The sequence below is a fragment of the Oratosquilla oratoria genome, chromosome 4, assembly GCF_046742065.1.
Source record: "Oratosquilla oratoria isolate Oo_2021 chromosome 4, ASM4674206v1, whole genome shotgun sequence".
Classification (NCBI taxonomy): domain Eukaryota; kingdom Metazoa; phylum Arthropoda; class Malacostraca; order Stomatopoda; family Squillidae; genus Oratosquilla; species Oratosquilla oratoria.
Window position 1 is genome coordinate 7,920,619 of NC_134780.1, and position 22,078 is coordinate 7,942,696.

The 22,078-nt window shown below is 39.5% G+C and overlaps 1 protein-coding gene across 1 annotated transcript; it reads left to right on the top strand.

The window, feature by feature from the left end:
• Positions 1-1,242: 1,242 nt before the first annotated feature.
• LOC143024611 (uncharacterized) lies at positions 1,243-15,903 on the top strand. Its single transcript, XM_076183474.1, has 3 exons — positions 1,243-3,296; positions 3,751-4,380; positions 11,386-15,903. The coding sequence occupies exons 1-3, from the start codon at positions 1,492-1,494 to the stop codon at positions 11,801-11,803; spliced, it is 2,853 nt and encodes a 950-aa protein (XP_076039589.1). The 5' UTR covers positions 1,243-1,491; the 3' UTR covers positions 11,804-15,903.
• The last annotated feature ends 6,175 nt before the right edge of the window (positions 15,904-22,078 follow it).

A 22,078-nucleotide genomic window follows, 5' to 3' on the forward strand; every position in this document is an offset into this window, starting at 1 on the left:
TTTGCTCGGCACAAGGAAAGAGACTGGAGTCCCATATACTGACCCTGCCGGCGGCCTATTACTAATTTCCGTTGCGATATCTGATTGTCTCTATTGCAGTTTTACATCCTCCTTGTCTCCGGCTTCTGCTTTTTATGAGCTTAATTTCTCGATTATCCTTTCCATAGAGTTTCTATTAGTTGATGCGGTTCACTGCAGGATCATGATGATATATTTTTTTGTCATTAGAAAATAGTAGTTATGTGATGATAATTAATTGATTTTTGGGCATTTAATATCAAAATAAGTTAGAATAATCTCGATTAGAATTTAATGTATTTTCTCTTTCTATTTTTTCTTCCTTTATTCTATTTTTTTTATGATATAACTACTATACTAGTAAGTCATGTAAATTGCTTTTAATATAATGTTGAAATGAGGTCCTGTAGTCTTTAAATACGTAGTAATTAGCCATGTATTTCTTACAGATGAAACGGAGCAACAAATACGGCTACCTGTGCTTCTTTCTCTTTCTTGTGATGGTGTTGGGAACGGCTCAAGAAAATGAAGTCAATAGGACTGCGTTTGAATCTTCACATTTGACATCTGGATCAAGCTTAATGTACCAAACCAGCTTTGATAATCAATCTGGTCCAGATGTCATTTACACATCCTTAGAAAAAGATTACGATAAGTTGATCCTTACTAACAACTCGGTTAGATTCCCTGGATTCAGTTTGTATGATGACCTCGAAAGTAATTCCTTTCAAGTTACCACTGCTCCACAATGGGATTTGATTGAGCTTTCAATAAGCAATGATTCTTGTATTGATTCACAACTTTTTGATATGTGCGACAACGAATTTCTGTCTCAGGATGATGTTTGTTCTGCTATACGTGCACTTTATTTCCTTGGTGATCATCCAGTAGAAGGTAACGTGTTTATGGCCTTAGTAGTTGGAGTGAAAAACTTGAGACACATCGGTATTAGTCAGAGAGGAGAAACAAAAAAAGTTACACTCTGCTCAAATAATCCCAAGAAAAAATCCGTTCTCTATTTTGTTTTTGCATTCTACAAAGATGAATCCCTTGTATTGGACGTTGACAAAGAACTTAAAATTAATCATGCTGAGGAATTTATTGAATACCTCATTCCATTACCCGTCGAATGTAGAACCATTCTATTGACCTCTATGCTTGTAAGATATATGGCCCCTTCTTATATATTTGAGATCGATGTAACATCGTCAGTTGAATATCGTGAGCTGTGTCTACCGGCTCTGTCACAACGAAGTAACCTCACAACACTGTCATCCGGAAATACCTTTTATGTGTCTTCTTTGTGTTACATTTTCATCTCTGACGTAGATTTTATTGAAACTGAGTTTTGCGACATTTCCCTTAGAAATCCACATACTAATGAAGAGGTGAATGCCTGTGTTGATACATCGACCTCATCAATGAGCTTTTTCTACCATGATCTGATTCGATACAACTACTACTTTTTGTGGTATGATTCAAACAATGAATTTTGCAAGATATGGTCAAAAGATTTACCTAAAGGACCAGCAGGGTCGAAGGTTCTTCGTGATAAGGAGCGAATCTGGATGTGGATATACGAGAAAACCAAAAAATCGGACGCTGTTAGCTGAGGTAAATCGAATGAGTACGGCAATTATATTACATGTCCATAATATGAGCAGCTGTATTGTAGCACTTGAAAAAGCTTTCGTTTTTGATGAGGCATATAAACATTTGCGTGAGGTAACTGAAACATACTTTCTCAGTGTATATGACAGCGAAATAAACCAACTCTGCCTCGATGAAGCACGAAATTTAACTAATCAAATACTGCATGGAAATAGAAGAGTGGACTTTACAGAAAACTTTCCTTTAGCTTCCTTTTCTACAGAAGAGAACTACTATCTATTTGAGCTTTCAACTTGGGATGAATCATTTTATATTATTTTTGCAAAAAATTGTTCGAACGTCAAGCGGTCCCAGGCTCATTACTTAATCACTGGAATACATTGTAATGATGAACTTGATTGGAATTTCTTCTGTCGAAGTGATATCTATTTATCGTGGCAGCTGAAACTCAGTCGTCATATTGACTTTACTTCATTGTGTTCAAGTACTTCTTCTCAGGTGGATGCTATGATAAAAGATTTAGAAAAATTACCTGGTAATTGGGTATGGACTTACGTGGATCATTTGTGTGGGTCAGAGATATGGAATATATGTAAGGACGTTTACAATAACAAAGAACTTGGAAAGCTACTAGGGAGTCAGTGGTCTTTAGCTAGTCAATATGTGGATTACTTTTCCATGACTTGTATAAACTACAGAATCACCGAGAACCCAGTAGTTTTATTCCTCAACAAGAAAGTGAAGTGCCATAATAGAACAGAGGAAGATCAGAAATTCATCCTAGGAACATTTGACCCGAAAGACAAAAATTACGAATTAACAAGGCCAAAAACCATTCAGACAAACATGAACAACCGTGACTGGGTTAGTGAAATTACAATTAGCAGTATTCCAAATAAATGTCCTCTTTTCTCATGGGAGTCGAATGATAAACAGTTCCTCATTGATATCCTGACTGGATCGATTTTTGAAAATGACACAGCATGTATGGAGCATATATGCACAGGTAGTCTTCAGTCTAGTTGTATCTATGAACGCTGTTCGCCTATTCGGTTTGGTCCGCTTGAGAAGAGTTTGTATACGATTTCTTGCTTTAAATATCTGCCCGGATCACTTTGGTGGGACATTAACGAGGGATTTATGTTTAATCGTACAACAATAAACTGGTTTTGGGCAATAGAATCGTATAATTATCTAATTGTATACGACAATCCAGAGGAAAAGGTAGTTTCTCTTGACTGGGACTACTTATCTAAAAAGGCCATGGTTTGGGAAGCATTTCTAGTGTCGATTACAGTATTTGTAACGTCATCCTTGATATTTGGCAATTTCCTTGTCATATTCGTGATGGTTACCGGTGGGCACCGTGGTGAAATATCTGGAATACTTCGAAATTCTTTGGCTGTGTCGGATTTCTTGACTGGCTTATTCCCTTGCTCTCTCGCTGTGAGTGATGCTGTCTGTCTCATGACGGGACGGTTGACCCTGTATGACCTCGACGCCAAGTCAGTGTTATCTAGCTTCGAGAGACTCGTCAGCGATGTGCTTCCCCCTGGATTAACAGAGCTCAAGTTTGAACGGTTCGGTTATCCTGCCTTCTGTAGTCTGGTGTTCGCCGTCAGTTCCACGTCATCTCTTCTCACTCACTTCAGTCTTGCCATCGAAAGGTATGAGTCAAAGTCACGGATAAAAAGGTGACTGATACTTGTGAGTCTTGCGTTGAAAACACTCTTTTTGTCTTAGTAATAATTTTACTTGAAAATTGTAGGTAGTAGACTATGCCCAAAGTTATTTACTTGTATAACGTATTACACAATGTGGATAAGGATGCTGAAGTTTAGCTAATATCGGATTCAATAAACTATGAAATATATTGAGAATATCTTAATCCACTCTTTTATAAGTTATAATATTTTATTTTAAATCCAGAAGAGTAACAGACAACAAATTAAACCACAGGTCATTTCCTTAACCACAACCATTGTTTAAACCTCAATTCCGCTAATAAGTCTATCTGCATGAATTATTCAATTATTCAAATCCTTTTATATGACAAGATATATTTCTAATATCTTCTCTGTCTCCAGAATACAGACTTTAGAAATACCCATCTCTTTCCAGATATCGGGCTGTGTCTGCCGCTGCAGTGAGAGGTACTGTGTTTAACACTCCAAAGAAAAAGGCCGTCGCAGTCATGGTGCCCTGGTTGACTGCGATTGCCTTTGCGGTCATTTGTGGATCTGGAAATGGGTCGTTCCTCATAGGCTATCTGGATCCTATTACGAAGTTGACTCTCTGGTTACCAACAAGTGGCACTCTTGTGGTTTCAACGGTCTTCTTCTGGTTGCAGTTCGTCGCAGTGGCTATATTTATCCTTGCCACACTGATCGGGACCCTGCTATCCGTGAAAACCTTTACTGAAGAACGTAAGAGGGAGATGAAGGAAAGCCAAGCCTATTATGAGCCCTCTGAAGAGGAGGTTATTCAGAATAAAACCATCCTCCGGAGGGGACGGACGACCCTGTTACTTACGGCGACCCTACTGGGAGGTTCTGTGCTTCCGATGGCTGCTAGTTCCTTCTGGCAGTTTCCCCGCTATCTACCTATATTCCACTACTTAATGTGGTGGCTTTTCATCGCAGGGATGTCTTGTAATTGGATCGTTTACAACATGAGGAGCAAATTATTCTACAGTGACATGGCCGAATCCCTTTTGCTCCTGAAAGCCATTTTACCCGCTCGGATGATAAGGTAAGACATTCTTTTTTATCTGTATGTCAGTTGTCCCCATCTGGGATATTGGCTGCATGTTATTGTGGGAAAGTAGCATGCAGTTGATACTTTAGGGTCTATATGGGGCGCCCCTACGGACCAGAGTCACACATCATTTAGTCTGTGATAGAGGAAAACTCTGTACATAGAGAAATGATGACACTTTATACTACGACTGTCCCTCCTTTATGCTGTCCCCCAACCTCTTGTTACTGTCTTATACCATTTCTCTGAATATTCATTTCCTTTTTTCACCTACCTACCCTGTGGTGGGGGAAAAGAATACTGCCACCAAGTATTTTCACTTGAGTCGTAAAAGGCGACAAAAAATGGACAGCGGATGGGATTAGGAGTCCTGCAACCTGTAGCCCCAAAAGGGGACATTCCTAGAAATGAAAGAAAAGGCATAAGAGGGTCTGGGAGCTTTCCAACCAGTACCCTAAGGTTTGGTCTTTTAATGTGCGTGGATGTGGTACAGATGAGAGTAATAGGGAAGAGATAGGCAGTATGTTTGTGAGAAAAAAGATGGATGTACTGGCTTTGAGTGAAACTAAAATGAAAGGATAGGGCAATTGTGAGTTTGGAGTGTAGCTGGGACGTACTCAGGAGTGAAGAGGGGACGAGGGAGAGAAGAGGTGGCTATACTAGTAAGTGAAGAGATAAGTAAGCGGGTAGTGGAGTGGAAGGTGGTGTCATCAAGGTTGATGTGGATGAAGGTGAAGCCGGGAAAGGAGATGTGGGTTTTTGTAAGTGCGTATGGGCCTGGTAGTAAGAAGAACGTAGAGGAAAGGGAGGCATTTTGGGCAGATATAAATGAGTGCATAGAAGGATTAGGGAGAAATGTCAATGTAGTTGTATTGGGAGACCTAAATGCTAGGGTAGGAAATGAACCAATTGACGGAGTGATTGGGAAGTATGGAGTTCGAGGCAAAAATCGTAGTGGAGAACTGATGGTGGAGATGTGTCTTGAGAGAGAGTTGATGATAGCAAATACAGTGTTTAAGAAGAAAGTCAAGCATAAGTACACATGGGAGAGGGTGGGGGATAGAAGGGTGGCAGATAGAGCGTTAATGGACTATATAGTGGTGACCAGGAGTATGGTAGGAAGAGTTAAGGATGTACATGCTCTAAGGGGAGAGAGTGGAGGAATATCAGATCACTTCCTGCTGGAAGGTAAATTGAGAGTAGAGAATAGGTGGAGAAAATAGAAAAGGGCAGAAGGTAGGGAGGTACTTAGAGTGAACTGCTTAAATGAGATAGAAAAGGAGAATGAGTATAAGAAGAAGTTGAGAGAGGAGTGGGAGAGAGTAAAGGATAGAGTAGAAATAGGAGTGGAGGAGGAATGGGGATGGTTCAAGGAGGGAGTCATAAGGTGTGCAAAGATGGTGTGTGAAACAACGAGGGCGGGAGGAAATAGAAAGAAGGGTAGTGAGTGGTGGGATGAGGAAGCAAAGAAGGGTGTAGAAGAGAGGAAGCAGGCATTCATAGATTGGCTACAAATTAGGACGAGGGAATCGTATGAGAGGTACAAAGTAAAGAGAAAGGAAGTTAAGCATAAGATAAAAGAAGCAAAGAGGAGAGCAGATGTGAAATGGAGAAAGAGTATGACAGAAAATTTTGAAAGTAATGAAAAGATGTTTTGGAAGGAAGTTAAAAGAGGAAGAGGAGGCGAATCAAGTAGAGAAGAAAAGGTAAAAGGTGCAGATGGAGAGATGATAATGGAAGAGAGGGCAGTGAGAGGAAGGTGGGCAGAGTATTTTAGGGAGTTGCTAAATGTGAAGGAGGATAGGGAGGGAAAGGTAGTTGCAGTGTGAAGTGCAAGGAAAATGAGAGTGATGAGTGAGGAAAATGGAGGGGAAATACGGAAGGATGAAGTGAAAGCAGCTGTTAAGATGATGAGAGCAGGCAAGGCACCTGGGTTGGATGGATGCCATGCAGAATGTCTAAAGAAAGGAGGTACAGTTATGGTGGACTGGCTGGTGAACTTATTTAATGTTTTTTTAAGATAGGGTAGAGTACTGGAGGACTGGAGGAGTGTCTGTATAGTTCCGCTTTACAAAGGAAAGGGGGACAAGTGTGAGTGTAGTAGTTTCAGAGGGATCAGCTTGTTGAGTGTAGTTGGGAAGGCTTATGGGAGGGTCTTGATTGAGAGGATTAGGAGAGGAACAGAGGGAGTAATTGGTGAGGAACAGTGTGGTTTTAGGACAGGTAGGGGATGTGTAAATCAGATTTTTGTGGTAAGACAGATATGTGAGAAAGCTATAGGAAAAGTTAAGGATGCTTTTTGGGCTTTTATGGATTTGGAAAAGGCTTATGATAGGGTAGACTGGAAGGCACTGTGGGAGGTACTGCAGATATATGGGATAGGAGGAAAGCTGTTAAGAGCAGTCAAGAGTTTTTATGAGAGTAGTAGAACTTGCGTCAGGATTAGAAATGGAGAGAGTGAATGGTTTGAGATAAAGGTGGGACTTCGTCAGGGGTGTGCTATGTCGCCCAGGCTGTTCAATCTTTACATGGATGGGGTGGTTCGAGAGGTGAATGCAAGTGTAGTGGGTCAGGGGTTGGAGATGATCAAAGAAAATGGAGAAAAGTGGGAGGTGAGCCAGTTGTTGTTTGCTAACGACACTGCGCTTGTAGCAGGATCAGAAGAGGGATTGAGGAAGTTAGTGACAGAGTTTGAGAAGGTGTGTGAAAGAAGGAAGCTGAAGATAAATGTAGGTAAAAGTAAGGTGATGAGATGTACAAGGGGAGAGAGTGACAGTAGGCTGGAAGTGAGGCAAAATTAAACGAAAGGCCTGTAGATCAGATGTGGGAAATATTTCAAAATACGCTCACTAAGATGATTCAAACTTACATTCCTTTTAAGGACAGACGTCCCCCAAATCAGGCTCGCCCAAAGTGGCTCGACAAAGAAACTGAAAAAAGTATTGCTAAAAAGAGACAGGCTTATAAGAAATATAAGTGCTCGGGTGCATCTAATGACTATGAAAGTTATGTATCAATACAGAGAGATTTAAAAAAGACAATAAGAAAAAGAAAACGACAATACGAAATGAACATCGCTGAGAAATCCAAAGAGAATCCCAAAGAATTCTATAGTTACATTAGAGATAAAAAGGTTGTTAGGAATCACATTGGTCCACTATTATCTGCTGACGGTCAACTTGAATATTCAAATGAAGGAATGTGTAATATTTTAAACAATTATTTTAGCTCGGTATTCGTAAACGAAACACCTCAAAGTGAATTCCAAACTGAAACCTGTGAAAAGTCTGGGGTAAACTTACTCACTACGGTAAATATAACAAAAGAAAAAATTAAAAGGTGTATAGACAAACTCAAAGTTAATAAAACACCAGGGCCTGACGGTTGGCATCCAAGAATCTTAAAGGAAATGAAAAATGAGATTGTTGTTCCATTAGAAATTATTTTCAAGAAATCCATCATATCCGGAGATGTCCCAAGAGAATGGAAGCTAGCTAACGTTACTCCCATATTCAAAAAAGGTGACAAAAAGAAACCAAATAACTATAGGCCTATAAGTTTGACTTCGATCGTAGGAAAAATAATGGAAACTATCATCAGAGATGATATCGAATATCATTTAGAAAGTAACCGTTTCATAAATGATAGCCAGCATGGTTTCAGACGGAAACGTTCTTGCGTGACTAACTTACTCGAATTCTACAACACAGTTATCTCGAATTATGACAAAAGAAACAATATAGATTTAATATATCTAGACTTTGCAAAAGCTTTTGATACCGTCCCACACGAAAGACTACTTACTAAATTAGCTTTGCATGGAATAAGTGGTAGCCTATTAGGTTGGACTAGTAATTGGTTGAAAGGTCGAAAACAGAGAGTTGTTTTAAATGGAAAAACTTCTGGATGGAAAAGTGTTGCAAGTGGAGTTCCTCAGGGTTCCGTTCTTGGGCCACTTCTATTCATAGTATATATAAATGATATAGACCATGGACTAAAATCTACTATTTCCAAATTTGCTGATGATACAAAACTGTGCGGAGTGGCAAAAGATCACTCAAACCAATTAGATATTCAAGAAGATTTAGATCAATTACAGCAATGGTCTGAAAAGTGGCTAATGAAATTTAACACAAATAAATGCAAGGTAATGCACATAGGTAAAAATAACAGTAAGTACGATTACAAGTTATTTGGAAATTCGTTAACAAAAGTGGATAGTGAAAAAGATCTCGGCGTAATTATCAGTAACGACCTCAAATCATCCAAGCAGTGTATTTCAGCCTCTGAGAAAGCAAATAAGATTCTGGGATTGATTGCGCGATCTTTTGATTTCAAAAGTCCATCACTCATTAACAAGCTATATAAATCGTTAGTTCGTCCACATTTGGAATATGCTGTTTCCGTATGGTCACCGAATCTCATTAAAGACATTGACAGACTGGAAAAAGTACAACGGCGAGCCACAAAACTGATTCCAAATATCAAAAATAAATCATACGAAAATCGACTTAAGCACATGAATCTGTTTTCCCTAAAAAAGCGTAGACTCAGAGGTGACTTGATACAGGTCTTTAAGATTTTAAAGGGAATTGACAACATCAAAAGTGACCAAATTTTCACATTGAATGAGAATCAGACAAGAAACAATGGTCTCAAACTGTCCGGAAATAGATTCAATTTGGAAGTAGGTAGAAACAACTTTGCCAACCGTGTAGTTAATGAATGGAATAAACTTCCTGCACAGGTAGTGCAATGTAGTTCAGTTCGAAGCTTTAAGAATCATTTAGATAAATACCTAAGTAAGATGCTGTAATGATTATAATTTATCTTATATTATTTGTTTTTGTTTTGTTATAATTTGTCTGTCTGATTTATTATTAGTTATATGTCAATTTATAATCATTTACTATTTACCTTTTTGTTTGTTATTCAACTATACCTATGCATTTCTTTATGTATTTTATTTGTTATTTTTACATTATTATAGTTTTAATTTATTATTAATATGATTTTTTTTTTTTGCATCCGACCTAGATATGGATCAAAAGGTCTCCTGTCGGCATGCTCCGCCTTTGTAATCCTTTGTAATTAAGGGTGAGGAACTGGAGGAGGTGGATAGTTTTAGATACTTGGATGCGAATGTGGCAGGAAAGGGAGGAGTGGGGGTGGAGATAGAATATATATTGAGAGAAGCGAGTAAATGCCTTGGTGGATTAAAAAGTGTAATGAGGAATAGACATATGGGAATAGATGCTAAGAGGAGGTTATATGAAGGAATGATTGTGCCAACAGCAATGTACGGGGTAGAAACATGAAACATAAGAGAGGAAGAGAGAAGGAATTTGAATGTGTTTGAGATGAAATGTCTGAGAAGTATGATAGGGGTTACTAGGCTAGATAGAGTGAGAAATGAGGAGGTGAGGAGGAGAATAGGGTCGGAAAGGGAGCTGGGAGATAGGGTTGATGAAAGAGTATTAGGATGTTTTGGACACATGGAAAGAATGAGTGAAGAAAGATTAGTAAAAGAAGTGTGGAAGGCGGAGGTGGAAGGAGTGAATAAGAGGGGGCGTCCTAGGATGAGATGGATAGATGGGGTGAAAGGGGCTTTACAAAAGAGAGGAATGTCTGTAGAGGAAGGACGGGAGAGGACAGAAGATAGGGGTGAATGGAGAAGGGTTGTGTATGGATGAGGCTATGATGCATGAGGGTGAGGGGGTGGGGGATGGTGGGTGAGGAAGTATGTATGAGAAAAAAAATTGACGCAGCCCGAAGGGATTTCTCCCCTTCTCCTTCCCTGCATGAGGGGACGGAGAGGGGGGGGGGTCGCCGAATTTATGAAGCGGCCTTGCTGTGGACGTGCTGTCTTGCGACACTGCTTCTGACCCAGGGTAGTGGACAGGATGCAGGGATGGCCCGTCATCCAGGAGGTGCCAAGATAGGAGGGAGGGAGGAGGGTGGAGGGGAGTGGAATATATGGGAAATGAAATGGGTGGGAGTGTTTTCTATGCCTTTTTTCTTTTTGGCTACCCCCTGTGTAAGGGGGAAAAGGCCTTTGGTATATGTATGTATGTATATCAATTGTGAAGATATGTCATAATTGGTGAAAATTGCACGTGTCACATATGGAATATGAAATGTGATCTATTGCTTACTTTAGGTTCTACGCTGCACTAACTCACCAGAACTAGTTAGGTTAATTGTCATACATTACGAACTGTGTTCAGGGTTCGTCTTCAGGGGATGCAGTGAGAGAGCGTTAATCACTTCATATACTCTCTGACAGCTGGTGAATCTCATCGGGTCTGAGTTTGCCACGACGAATCCTTCATGTGTTACTATTTGTTTCAAGACATCCTTCTTCGCTCCAAACCTTTCTGTTAGAATTTTTTTTAATTTCTTCTTATCCCATCTCTTCCTCTGCCTCATTCTCTCGCTCTTTCCTAAACATGATACAGTACGATTCCCGAACTCTAATTCTTTACAAATGCATACATACACACTCACATGCATACATATAGGGATACGTACATCATACATACATACATACATACATACATACATACATACATACATACATACATACATACATACATACATACATACATACATACATACATACGTACGTACGTACGTATAATAATGCTGGTATTCATATGTAGATACACCCTCATATACATACATACGCACATACATGCATACATGCATGTATGCATGCAAACATACATACATACATACATACATTATTACCACATTATTTAGACGCATGAAATTGCCATATATATTTTAAGTTTACGAACTAAATTCATCAGGAAAAAGTGACTATCTCTCTTCGGTTCTCTTTATGATGATTTAACCAATCACGACTTAGTAGGCTCCTTCTTATTGGCTGAAGAAATCTGAGCATCGTTTGCCATGGCATGTTTTGTTTAGTACGCCACTTATTGCTGACCGCATAGTTACTGTACATGGATTTGACTCTTTATACTATCATTTCAGAATCCTGGAAAATCGTGTGACAGATCCCCGCCATCCACCACCAATAAGCGAAGAAGACCAAATAGACCTCTACCGATGTGTCTTCCGGACTACCGAAGACGAGAAGAGTACCTCCAAGAAACGGAAGGAGGAGAGAACGGGCGACGAAGACTTGGAGGAAGTCAGCAACGGATCGTTGAACGACCGCAAGGATAGGGGGAATACAAATGTGAGATCAAAATCAGTCAAGGAACCCACTCAGGAAACTCCAGGTGTTGATAATCTCAATTTTTTGAACAATGATAGCGCCATCATAGAGAAGGGGAATATTGAGTTCCAGGAAAAAGAGTCAGTAGTCAGATCTGAATCTTTGACGACTGTGGAGAAAGGAAATGGAGAAAATGACTGTCAGCACTTGCAAGATAAGAAAGAGGCTTGATCCTTTTATTACGTGGGGGGGTTTACTTATATGAATAAAAAACTCAGTGTAAACCTAAAGACTGCCACCAAGTTAAATGAAATATAAGAAGAGTACTACTGCATTCAGCGAATTCACTTTCTGATTGAGGTGTTGGGGTGTTACTTGAGTCGTGACGAAATCTAGTAGTAGCCAACTTTTGATATTCAAGAAGACGACGGTGTTTGCACACTATGAGAGAAGGTGCATAACAGCAGTTATAATGAAATAACAAGTCACTGTGAAATCTACAAACACCCACAACTCAACGGTAATCTTTGCAAAGCTTGTTTATTCAATTGGTGAACAGGACGTCATAGCTAGTGTCTGTTTTTTCATAAAGACCAGCAACCTACTATTACAAATAAATAAATAAATAAATAAATAAATAAGTAAATAAATGAATAAATAAATAAATTAATAAGTAAATGAATAAATAAATAAATAAATAAATAAATTAATTAATTAATTAATAAATAAAAAACAATAGAAAATAAAATAAAAAAGGTCAACCTGAATATGTAGATGAGGACCTTCCTACCTTTCCTCTTCCTCCTCCTTCCCCTTTCTCTTCCTACCCTTCGCTCTCTTTCTCCTCCTCTTTTTCCTCTTTCTCCTCCCTCTTTCTCTTCCTGCCCCTCTTCCTCTTTCTTCTCTTTCTCTTTCCCCTCCTGCTCCTCTTCCTCCCACTCCTCTTTCTCATTCTACTGTTCCTCTTACTCTTACTCTTATTCCCCTTCCTCCTACTCCTCATCCTCCTCCTCTTCCTCCTCTTTCTTTTCCTTCTTCCCCTCCAAACTCCTTCCTTCCAATCCCCCCACTCCTACTCGTCGGTCTTGTACGCCTCATGTTCCTCCTCATCTCATTTTCCGCAATTAGTTCTTCTCTGTTGTCTCCGCAATATAAGAACAACTCTATATATTGCGTATGTTTGACGTGTCCAAAATATGAAAGCGCAAAGCCATTATTTGGCCTCAGCTTAGCCCTAGATATCATTAGTGAAGCTGTCAGTGTACAAGCTTCTTGGTCACGGCAGATAGTTTTTCCCCATTATAATCCATAAGTGTAAATTCGTGTTTCATTTGAATCCTCTTAAATGTATAATTCACTCAGATGAAGGGCAAAGAAGTGTATGCTGTGCGGATGAATCCTCTCTTGAATGAAGTTGAACAGAGAAATTAATTTGTTTTGCAAGACGCTAGTGATATACTTTTTTCATGCATCTACTTAACCATCAATGAGGTGTATTTAAGTCATCTGAAGTTACCTCCAAAGGGAAGGCACATGTACTTCAAGCTTAGATGCACGTATAAGCTACACACACTCATGTGAACATATATATAGCGTGGCAAATACATGTATACCCACATGAATGGCTCATAAACAGTGTATGTTGTATATATATATACATAGTGTAACGTATTATTAGATATTACGTCATATATGTAATTATTAAGTCATAGAATTGTGTGTTCTTTGTATTACATATAAATATGTTCATATTTCTTGTCTATGTATTATTGTTACAATGTAAGTAGTAACGCACGTCCAATGTATGTAATCTTGCCTACGTGCGAAAATCATGTGCGCACTCTTGATGTAAGTAGAACAAACAGACAAGCAAAGTAACCCGAAATAGTTCAGCCCTCGCTGTTTGTCTCTAAGTAGATAGTTCAGAACGCACAGATTTGACAGTTACTCAATAAGTAGATTGTTCAAGCGAGCCGAGGCTCTTAAAAATATCCAAGTTGACGTGTGACAAATTGCTCTCCCCCCTCCTCCGCGCTCGCCCGCACCCTTCACCGGAAGTATCCCACTTCCGGTCCAATGGTATATAAGCTGTGGAAATCACACGTTGTCATTTCTCGCAAATTGCTCTGTTGATAAGACCTCTCACAGGTTGGAGTCAGAAGACGATTCGTATGAAGTGATAACCCTTTTACCCCCTTTTGCCTCTATTACTTGCCTTATATACATTTGCATTGCATTATACTTGTATTTGTACTTAATACTTCTTTTGATACATATGTTCGTGACCTCTTTGTACTTACTACCATATTGTATACGTGTCTTGTGCTTCGTATTTGAACGGTACTTTCTATATTCTTGTATTCATGTAACGATCCCATTGACCCGACTGCCCATTCTCTTTTGTGTTTATTATTGCCTGTAGATATACTTTCATGTTATTAATAATTTTGTTTACTAGTGTTACCGCTAGTTTAATATTCCTTTCCTGGAATCTTCTTTGTTAATTTTACTTCTAGTCTTACGAATTATATAGGCCCTGACCAGATAATTCAGTCCTACAGTGACTTCTAGAAGTGAGCTGGTTCTTAAGCACCTATCCGTTACAAGTAACGTCTCTTCACATAACCAGCAAGTCCGTAACAATAGATACATACATACATCACACACACACACACACAGTGGAAAAGGTGGTAAACAAGCTTAAGTTGAACAGAAGCAGTGATGCAATCTAACGTTTCAACTTTACATCTTCTTCAGAATAACAGACTATCGTAATATATACCCTCATAGCTGATCATTTTGGCGGACGTCTTAAAAAGTAGCGTGGTGATCGGTCCGAGATCGAGCACTTTCCTAGATAGGAAAGTGTCCTTTTGATTCTGCATGTACCACTAGGAAGTTTGAGGTTCCGTGGTGCCGCAGGATACTTTTGCGCTCTCTTTTCTAAGCCTCCTTGATGTCTCACCAGAACATACTGCAGACCGTTCGCCACATGGTATGCTATAAACAATGCTGTCCTTGTTGATGATTCTTTCTTCTTTATTTTTCACTACATCCTTAATTTATTCCTAGAGGCATAAACCAGGTACACGCCAACATTGGTACTACTATGTAATCGTGGTCTAACTTTTCTCTTTTTGCTCACTTATAAATGTCTACTGTTTTCCTTTCGAGTCTATTGAGCAGGTCTTGGGAGTAAAATAACCTGCAGAAAGTACTGGTAATATAGACCATCTCTTCTTCTAAAAACTCTTTACTACAGACTCTAATGGCCCGCAAGGAGATCCTTTTACTATATCTGATTTAGTCTGTGTACTGTGTTTCGACTAGTATGGAATGAAATCTTCCTTGTTTGTTGGTTTCCTGTAGACAGAAAATCTAATCTCTTTTATTCCTCACAGGAATGGCAACTTGTGATCCACGTCCGGTTCCATCGTGCACTGAATATTTTTATCCACTCTGATGAGCATGTGAAGCTTATTGTTTACGTTTGATCCTTCAAGTAAAATATAAGAACATAAGAACAAAACATAAGAATGAAGGAGACTGCAAGAGACCATAAGGCCTACACTAGGCAGCTCCGTATCCATCACCACCTGTCATCCCTATCCATAAAGTTGTCTAATCGTTTCTTAAAACAACTGATAGTTTCAGTGCTCACTACATGGTTTCTAACTCTATTCCATTCGTTGACCACCCTATTAGTGAACCAACTCTTGCCTATTTCCTTTTTAAATCTAAATTTGTCCAGTTTAAATCCATTACTGCGAATCCTGCCCTGTTGTTCTAATATGATGACTTTGTTTGCATCACTGTAAGAGGCCGGTAGTTGTACGAATGGTAATCAGGTTAGGAAATACATGGGTATTGAAATGCTGAGTCAGCGAATCAGACTCGCGTTAGCTCGGCACCCACTGTTCTATAACATAGGTTTTAGGCGACGTTCTGTCTGTATAAACACGGCCGGTGACTGTTGGAAATAATCGCTGATGTAATCAAAACACTCTGTTAGCGGCAGACCACTTGCGCGATGACATACCACTGGGCAGTGACGTCATGCCCATGCTCATGCTCCTGCTTATGCTTACGCAGCAATATTTCTGGAAGGACTGTAACAGCCTCTCGAATTGGAGGTAAATGGGTATGAAAAGAAATATTATTGGCCGTAGGGAAAAAGACACGCCCTTAAGGTGTGTCACTTGTTTTGAAAAGTAAAAGACTATTGGACGAATAAAAAGTGACGTCTGAACGAAGGTGGTCTGACGTATTGGAGAGAACCTGGAGGGGGATTCTCTGTGTGTACTCCGTTAGTTTAACAAGCAAGAAATTCACCACCCTTTTATTAACCCAAAAACTCGAGAGAACTAGGCATGGGGCCTAATGAATAAGACGAACTTGGAAACTAGTGAGATTGACGTAACGAAGGCAAGGGGCCTTGTGAGTGGATTTACGAGACTACTAAAAGTGTAACGGTCGAGGACCGACAGTGGTGGTGACAGTGGTGACAGAGGAGGTAAAAATCACCCTTGATAAAGCCTTTGATTCACTTGAACACCTTTATTAAATTACCCCACACTCTGCCTCTTTCTAGAGAGTGCAAGTTAAGGTGCCTAAGCCTCTCTTCGTAAGGCAAATTTCTGAGTCCATGTATCATTTTGGTCATTCTTCTCTGTACTGATTCTAGTGAATTGATGTCCATTCTGTAGGACGGAGACCAAAACTGTACCGTATAGTGGTCAAGGATGGGTCTAACTATCGCTAGATAGAGTTTGATAATTACCTCTGCACTTCTATTCGTTACCGTCCTAGCAATAAATCTAAAAGTATGTTAGCTTTATACCTGGCGCTAATGTACTGTTTCCTGGTTTTAAGGTCCGTACTCACTAGAACTCCCAAGTCTCTCTCGCACTCAGTTTTCTCTAAAAGCGTGTTATCTAATCTGTATCTATTTTCGGGGTTGTGTAGTACTATGTTTAATACGCTACATTAAGAGATATTGAAGTTCATTTCCCATTTCACCGACCATGTGAACAATTTGTTGAAATCATCCTACAGAATCTCTGCATCGTCTCCTTACCCAATTAGGCGTCCTATTTTAGTGTCGTCCGCAAACTTACTAACATCACTATTTATCCCATCATCTGAGTCGTTTATATACATAATGAACAGAAAGGGATCCAAAACCGAGCGCTGGGGAACCCCACTGGTAACATTGCCCCACCTGGATTTTACTCCATTTATGGTGACCCGCTGTTTTCTGTTACTGACCCAGGCTCTAATCTATCACTTTTCCTCTTATGCCATGTGCTTTGATTTTATTTAGTAGTCTCTGGTGTGGCACCTTGTCGAACGCTTTGCTCCAGCACTTTGTCTACATAGTGGAAGCATTCACAACCACTTCCTATGATGTGTAGCAGTTTGTCCTTTTGCATTGTCTCCATATAAAGAAAATCCATGACCGCACTTTCAGGGGAGCCCATTGCCAAACCTCGATGTTGTGTGTTCTCCTTGTCCTCGAACAAAAATGCACCGAATTTTACGCATAGAGACACTTGATCAAGATGATTCGCTTTTCTGACTGCCAATTCGTCGTCATCCATAAAGTTGACAGCCCTCTTCGCAATGACAGTAGCCCCCTTCACGTTTACACTCTTAAAGATCTATTTGAAATCGAAGATGGTTAACTTCTTTCTCTCGACGTTCACGTTTTTGAGGCGTTAGATCAGATTTGCTGAGTTGCGCAGATGTGCGCCATTTATTGAACCCAATGTGGAGGACAGGGGGTTCGCGAGTTGTTTGGCGAATTGATGTGGCATATTGCCTATTTCCTATGTAATTGGCCTCAAGAGGAAAGCATTAGGCATTTATAAGAGCAAAAAGAGAAAAGGTACCTCGTAGTGCCGTGCGTGAGTGAATCTGAGATCCTGACCTCTTTATCATCCAATGTTGGCGTGCACGTGGCTTATGCCTCTGGGCGAAAAATGAAGGATTTAATGAGAGGTAAAGAAGAAAGAAGCATCAACAAGGACAGCGTTGTTTACAGCATATCATATGGCGGATGTTCTGCAGTATATTATGGTGAGACGTCAAGGGGGCTTACAAGAAGGATAGGAGAGCACAAAATGCGCTATTCAGAGGAATATAAGTTGAACACAATTTCTTGTATATGTATGTTCGGGTTATATACATATATACAAATTTTATACTCAACACACCCTCACCATGGTAGCACAATTGGTTAAGTCACTGTCCATTTGTTACGTATCCTGGTACCTGGTTCTACGCGAGGTCGATTGGAGGCGTGGGAGGAGCTAAGATGATCAGGGAGGAACGAGATAAGCTGAGAGTATATAAGCTGTCAATGAATTGTTTGTGTACACTCTGAGGAAGTCCTTTCAAGACGAAACGTTAGTAATAAAACTCCAACGGTTCCTGGTGTTTACCTCATCACACTTCCACTCATTCTGTCATACTTACTTCAATATATATATATATACATGTATATATATATATATATATATATATATATATATATATATATATATACATACATGCATATGTTTCACAGAATCGTTATGTAAACATTAATGAAATCACAGAACATCTTATTTCAACACTCCTGTAAGCAACAATCAGAGATCAAATCTAGATCAGGTTAAAGGTTGCGTGGTCGGGTCAAAGTGTACCTGATTATAAGTCTACGCACTTCCTCAAAGTGTATAAGTTTAGTAATGTTATACTTTAGTAAAATCGAGGTGGCCAACATAAGCAAGACTAACCTTCTTTAACCAAGTTCATACCAGACAATGGCTCTGACACAACGGTCATAGAACATCAGCACCTACGAAGCTACTGGCAGATTCCTTTGGCCCTGTGAGATCGGCATCTCATCATCGTCATATCCCTATGCGAACGGTATATGTTCCGTCGTGACACCCTGTGCCTCTGCTCTACTAGTGAGGAATATAGCTGCCAAGGCCATAAAACATCTCATCCTCAAGGCTATCTTTACTGGATACCTTTTCAAGACAAAAAGTTTTATCGTGGTCCCCAATACGTCCAAAATCAAACAAAGAAGCCCGTTCAAATTTTCAAGTGACATATTTTCCGATCTTCTTTACCTGATTGGCAAGGCGTTGCGTAAAGCAACTATTAGATGATTATATCAAGCAGTACAGCTCATGTTTCAAGACTTTCCTATTCCTCAACATCAGCACCACCATCAGATCAGGTGTTTGTGTTTGGTGTGCACCCTTCTAAATGTCTCAGGTGTAATTTATGTTTATATTGGTTGAGTAGATGGATGTTGGCTGTTAGGTGTAGAGACTCAGAGGTTCTTAAGGCACTTCATCGCAAAACCATAATGAATCTGACTACGGCATTTTGAACTTTCTGATGTGAGTAGTTCTTTGTGGGCATGTCATCCGGCTTATTCCCGTGGACTGATACCATAACGGCCTGACCAAAGTTAGGTACAAATGACGTTTTATGCGTTAATGCTCCGAAGCGCTTAAGCCTACCCAGTACAGTCTTGGCCCTAGTTCTTTATTTGCGGAAATGTGGGGTCCAGGTAAGGCCAGTGTCCAGTATGCTACCCAGCACACAGGCATGGTCCATTACTGGGATGTTTGTGTTGTTTATCTTAGGATATTTTTTCGTAATCGTTCTGTTGTTCTTGCTTCAATAGAAATATGCAACTTTGCATTTCGACGCGTTGGTCTTATTACGCCACTGTTACTCCTATGTGTGTTCCCCATCTTGTATGCTCTGGTTTACGGGTTAAGCTCCCTCCGGCGTTTGTATATGTTAACGTGATTAGTGTCGCCCGCACATGAAAGAGGAAGAGCCTGGCCGCGTGGATAAGCCGGCTCTGGCAAGTCATTCGTAAACAAATTTTGTAATGGGAGCAAGGTCTGATCCCTGAGGCACTCCACCCTTCGGCATAAAAGGTTGGAAAGGGAGATCCGCCACTTTATTCATATTGCCCTCTCATTCAGGTCGTAGCAAAACAACAATGTGGACGGCAAGGCCAAGTCGAAATAGTGGTATAATTTGTACTTAAATCCTTCATGCCAGACAGTATCGTATGCATTCTCCACATCGTTACAAACCAAAATGGCCTTACCAGGGCGACCGTTTGGTGGTCTTTAAGCCCACTGGGTAATCATGGACAAGATGTCTTCTGCACCTCACTCCGACCGAAAACTGAATTGAGATGTGGCGGCAGGAAAAGAGGGTGGATGTAGGATTCTGGGGTTTAGGAATGAAGATGGTATGGGAGGCCTTGAAAAGGTGTGTGAAGTACTTACGTAAGTGAAATGGTGCATAGTGGGAACTAGCGGAGGTCAATGTACTCTCTCCACTCTACACTCTGAGCTGGAACTATTAAAAGAAACATAATCAAAATGTGTGTGGACGAAATTTTCAGATACTTGAAAATAACCAGATTTGTTATATTCCATAAAAAAATATATATATTTTTAAATGCAAAAACGAAAGAAGAAAAAACGTGTTTGCGTGATATAGAAAAAATGTCGATTTGTTAAGTAAAAAGAACGTACTATGTATCTTTCTATCTTTATATATATATATATATACATATATATATATATATATATATATTTATATATGTATGTATATATATATGTATATATATATATATATATATATATATATATATATAATATATATGTGTGTGTGTGTGTGTGTGTGTGTGTGTGTGTGTGTGTGTGTGTGTGTGTGTGTGTGTGTGTGTATTGGTTTTCTATTTTCGTTTACTTTTTTCAAGGGTGTAAAAACAAAAAAAATCCTATTTCATTCCTTTTTTGATAAATCGAAGTACTTAACTATTAACACGACCATATATATCAAATAGATGCTTTCTTCAATTGCATAGGAAATAAGAAAAAACTAACGCCATAATACCTTATGCATCAATCAAAATAATATTTCTGTTTCTTTAATGAGATATAGAAAATATGGTATGACATGTTTCCAACATAGAAAACAAATAATTGAAGGGGTGACTACATATTTCAATAAGAAGAGCAGATGCAAAATGAAGGAGGAAGATGACAGAAAAAAAAAGATAAATAAATAAATAAATAAATAGATAATGCAATGAAAATATGTTTTGGAAGGAAATCAGAAGAGGACGGGGAGGTGAGTCAAGTAAAGAAGGATAGGTAAAATGCACAGATGGATAGATCTTAACGGAGGACAAGGCAGTAAGGGGAAGATGGGCGAAGTATTTTAGAGAGCTGTTGAATGTGGAGAAGGATAGGGAGGAATTGGTGATATCGATGGAAGGTGTTAAGAATTTGACGGTGTTGGGAGAGCAAAATGGAGGAGAAATAAGGAGAAATGAGTTGCAAGTAGCTCTGAAAATTATGAGAGCATGTAAGGCACCTGGGTTAGATGGGTGTCATGCAGTGTCTGACTGGCTAATGATTTTTTTTTTTTTTTTTATGTATCTAAGGGAGGGTAGAGTGCCTGAGGACTAAAGGAGTGCCTGTATAGTACCACTTTACAAGGGAAAATGGGACATTTGTGAGTGTAGTAGTGTCAGAGTGATCAATTTGTTGAGTGTAGTTGGGAAGTCTTGTAGAAGGGTTTTGACTGAGATAATTAGGAGAGTTACAGATGGAGTAATTCGTGAGGAACAGTGTAAGTTTAAGAAGAGTAGGGGTTGTGTGGATCAGATTTTTGTGGTAAGACAGATATCTGAGGAAGTCTTAGGAAAAAGTTGGATGGTTTTTGGGGCTTTTATAGATTTGTAAAAGGCTTATAACAGGATAGATAGGAAGGCACTGTGAGAGGTTTTGCAGATATATGGAATTAGGGGAAAGCTGTGAAGGGCAGTCAAGAGTTTTTACGAGAGTAGTAGCGCCTGTGTTAAAATGGGAAATGGGGAAAGAAAACGGTTTGAGGTAAAGGTGGGACTTCGTCAGGGATGTGTCATGTCGACATGGCTGTTCAATGTGTACATAGATGGGATGGTTCGTGAGGTAAAGGCGAGGAAGGGTAATGGGCAGGTACTCAGGGCCGCAATTTCAAAATTCTGTAAGCCTGTAGGCATTTTTGAGGAAAAGTCGGTGTACAGCATTTTTCACAAATTCAATATCTTCTGAATACGGATCCACTGTATGATGCCATTGAATCTAAGTGCCCATGAAACTTTCACTTAAACAAGATGGCCGCAGTGCGGGTTTGTATGAATTGTGATTGACAGGGACAAGGTGGATAACCTTTTGTACACTGTATAAAATTGCATCTGTTGCCCGTATTCTATTAATAAATGGAGTTGGAGGTTCATACCATAAAAAACAAGTAAGGCTGTTTTCAGTTTTATCAGTGGTCTATATAAACTGGATAACTGGATAATGAAAAGTCTAGTCAAACAGTTCGAAGTTTCATAATAACCAGTATCTATTCAACCTATTTTTATGTCACTGGTGGGAAACACTGGACACCCAAGCATGTAGGGTTAGCCAGCACCTTACACTA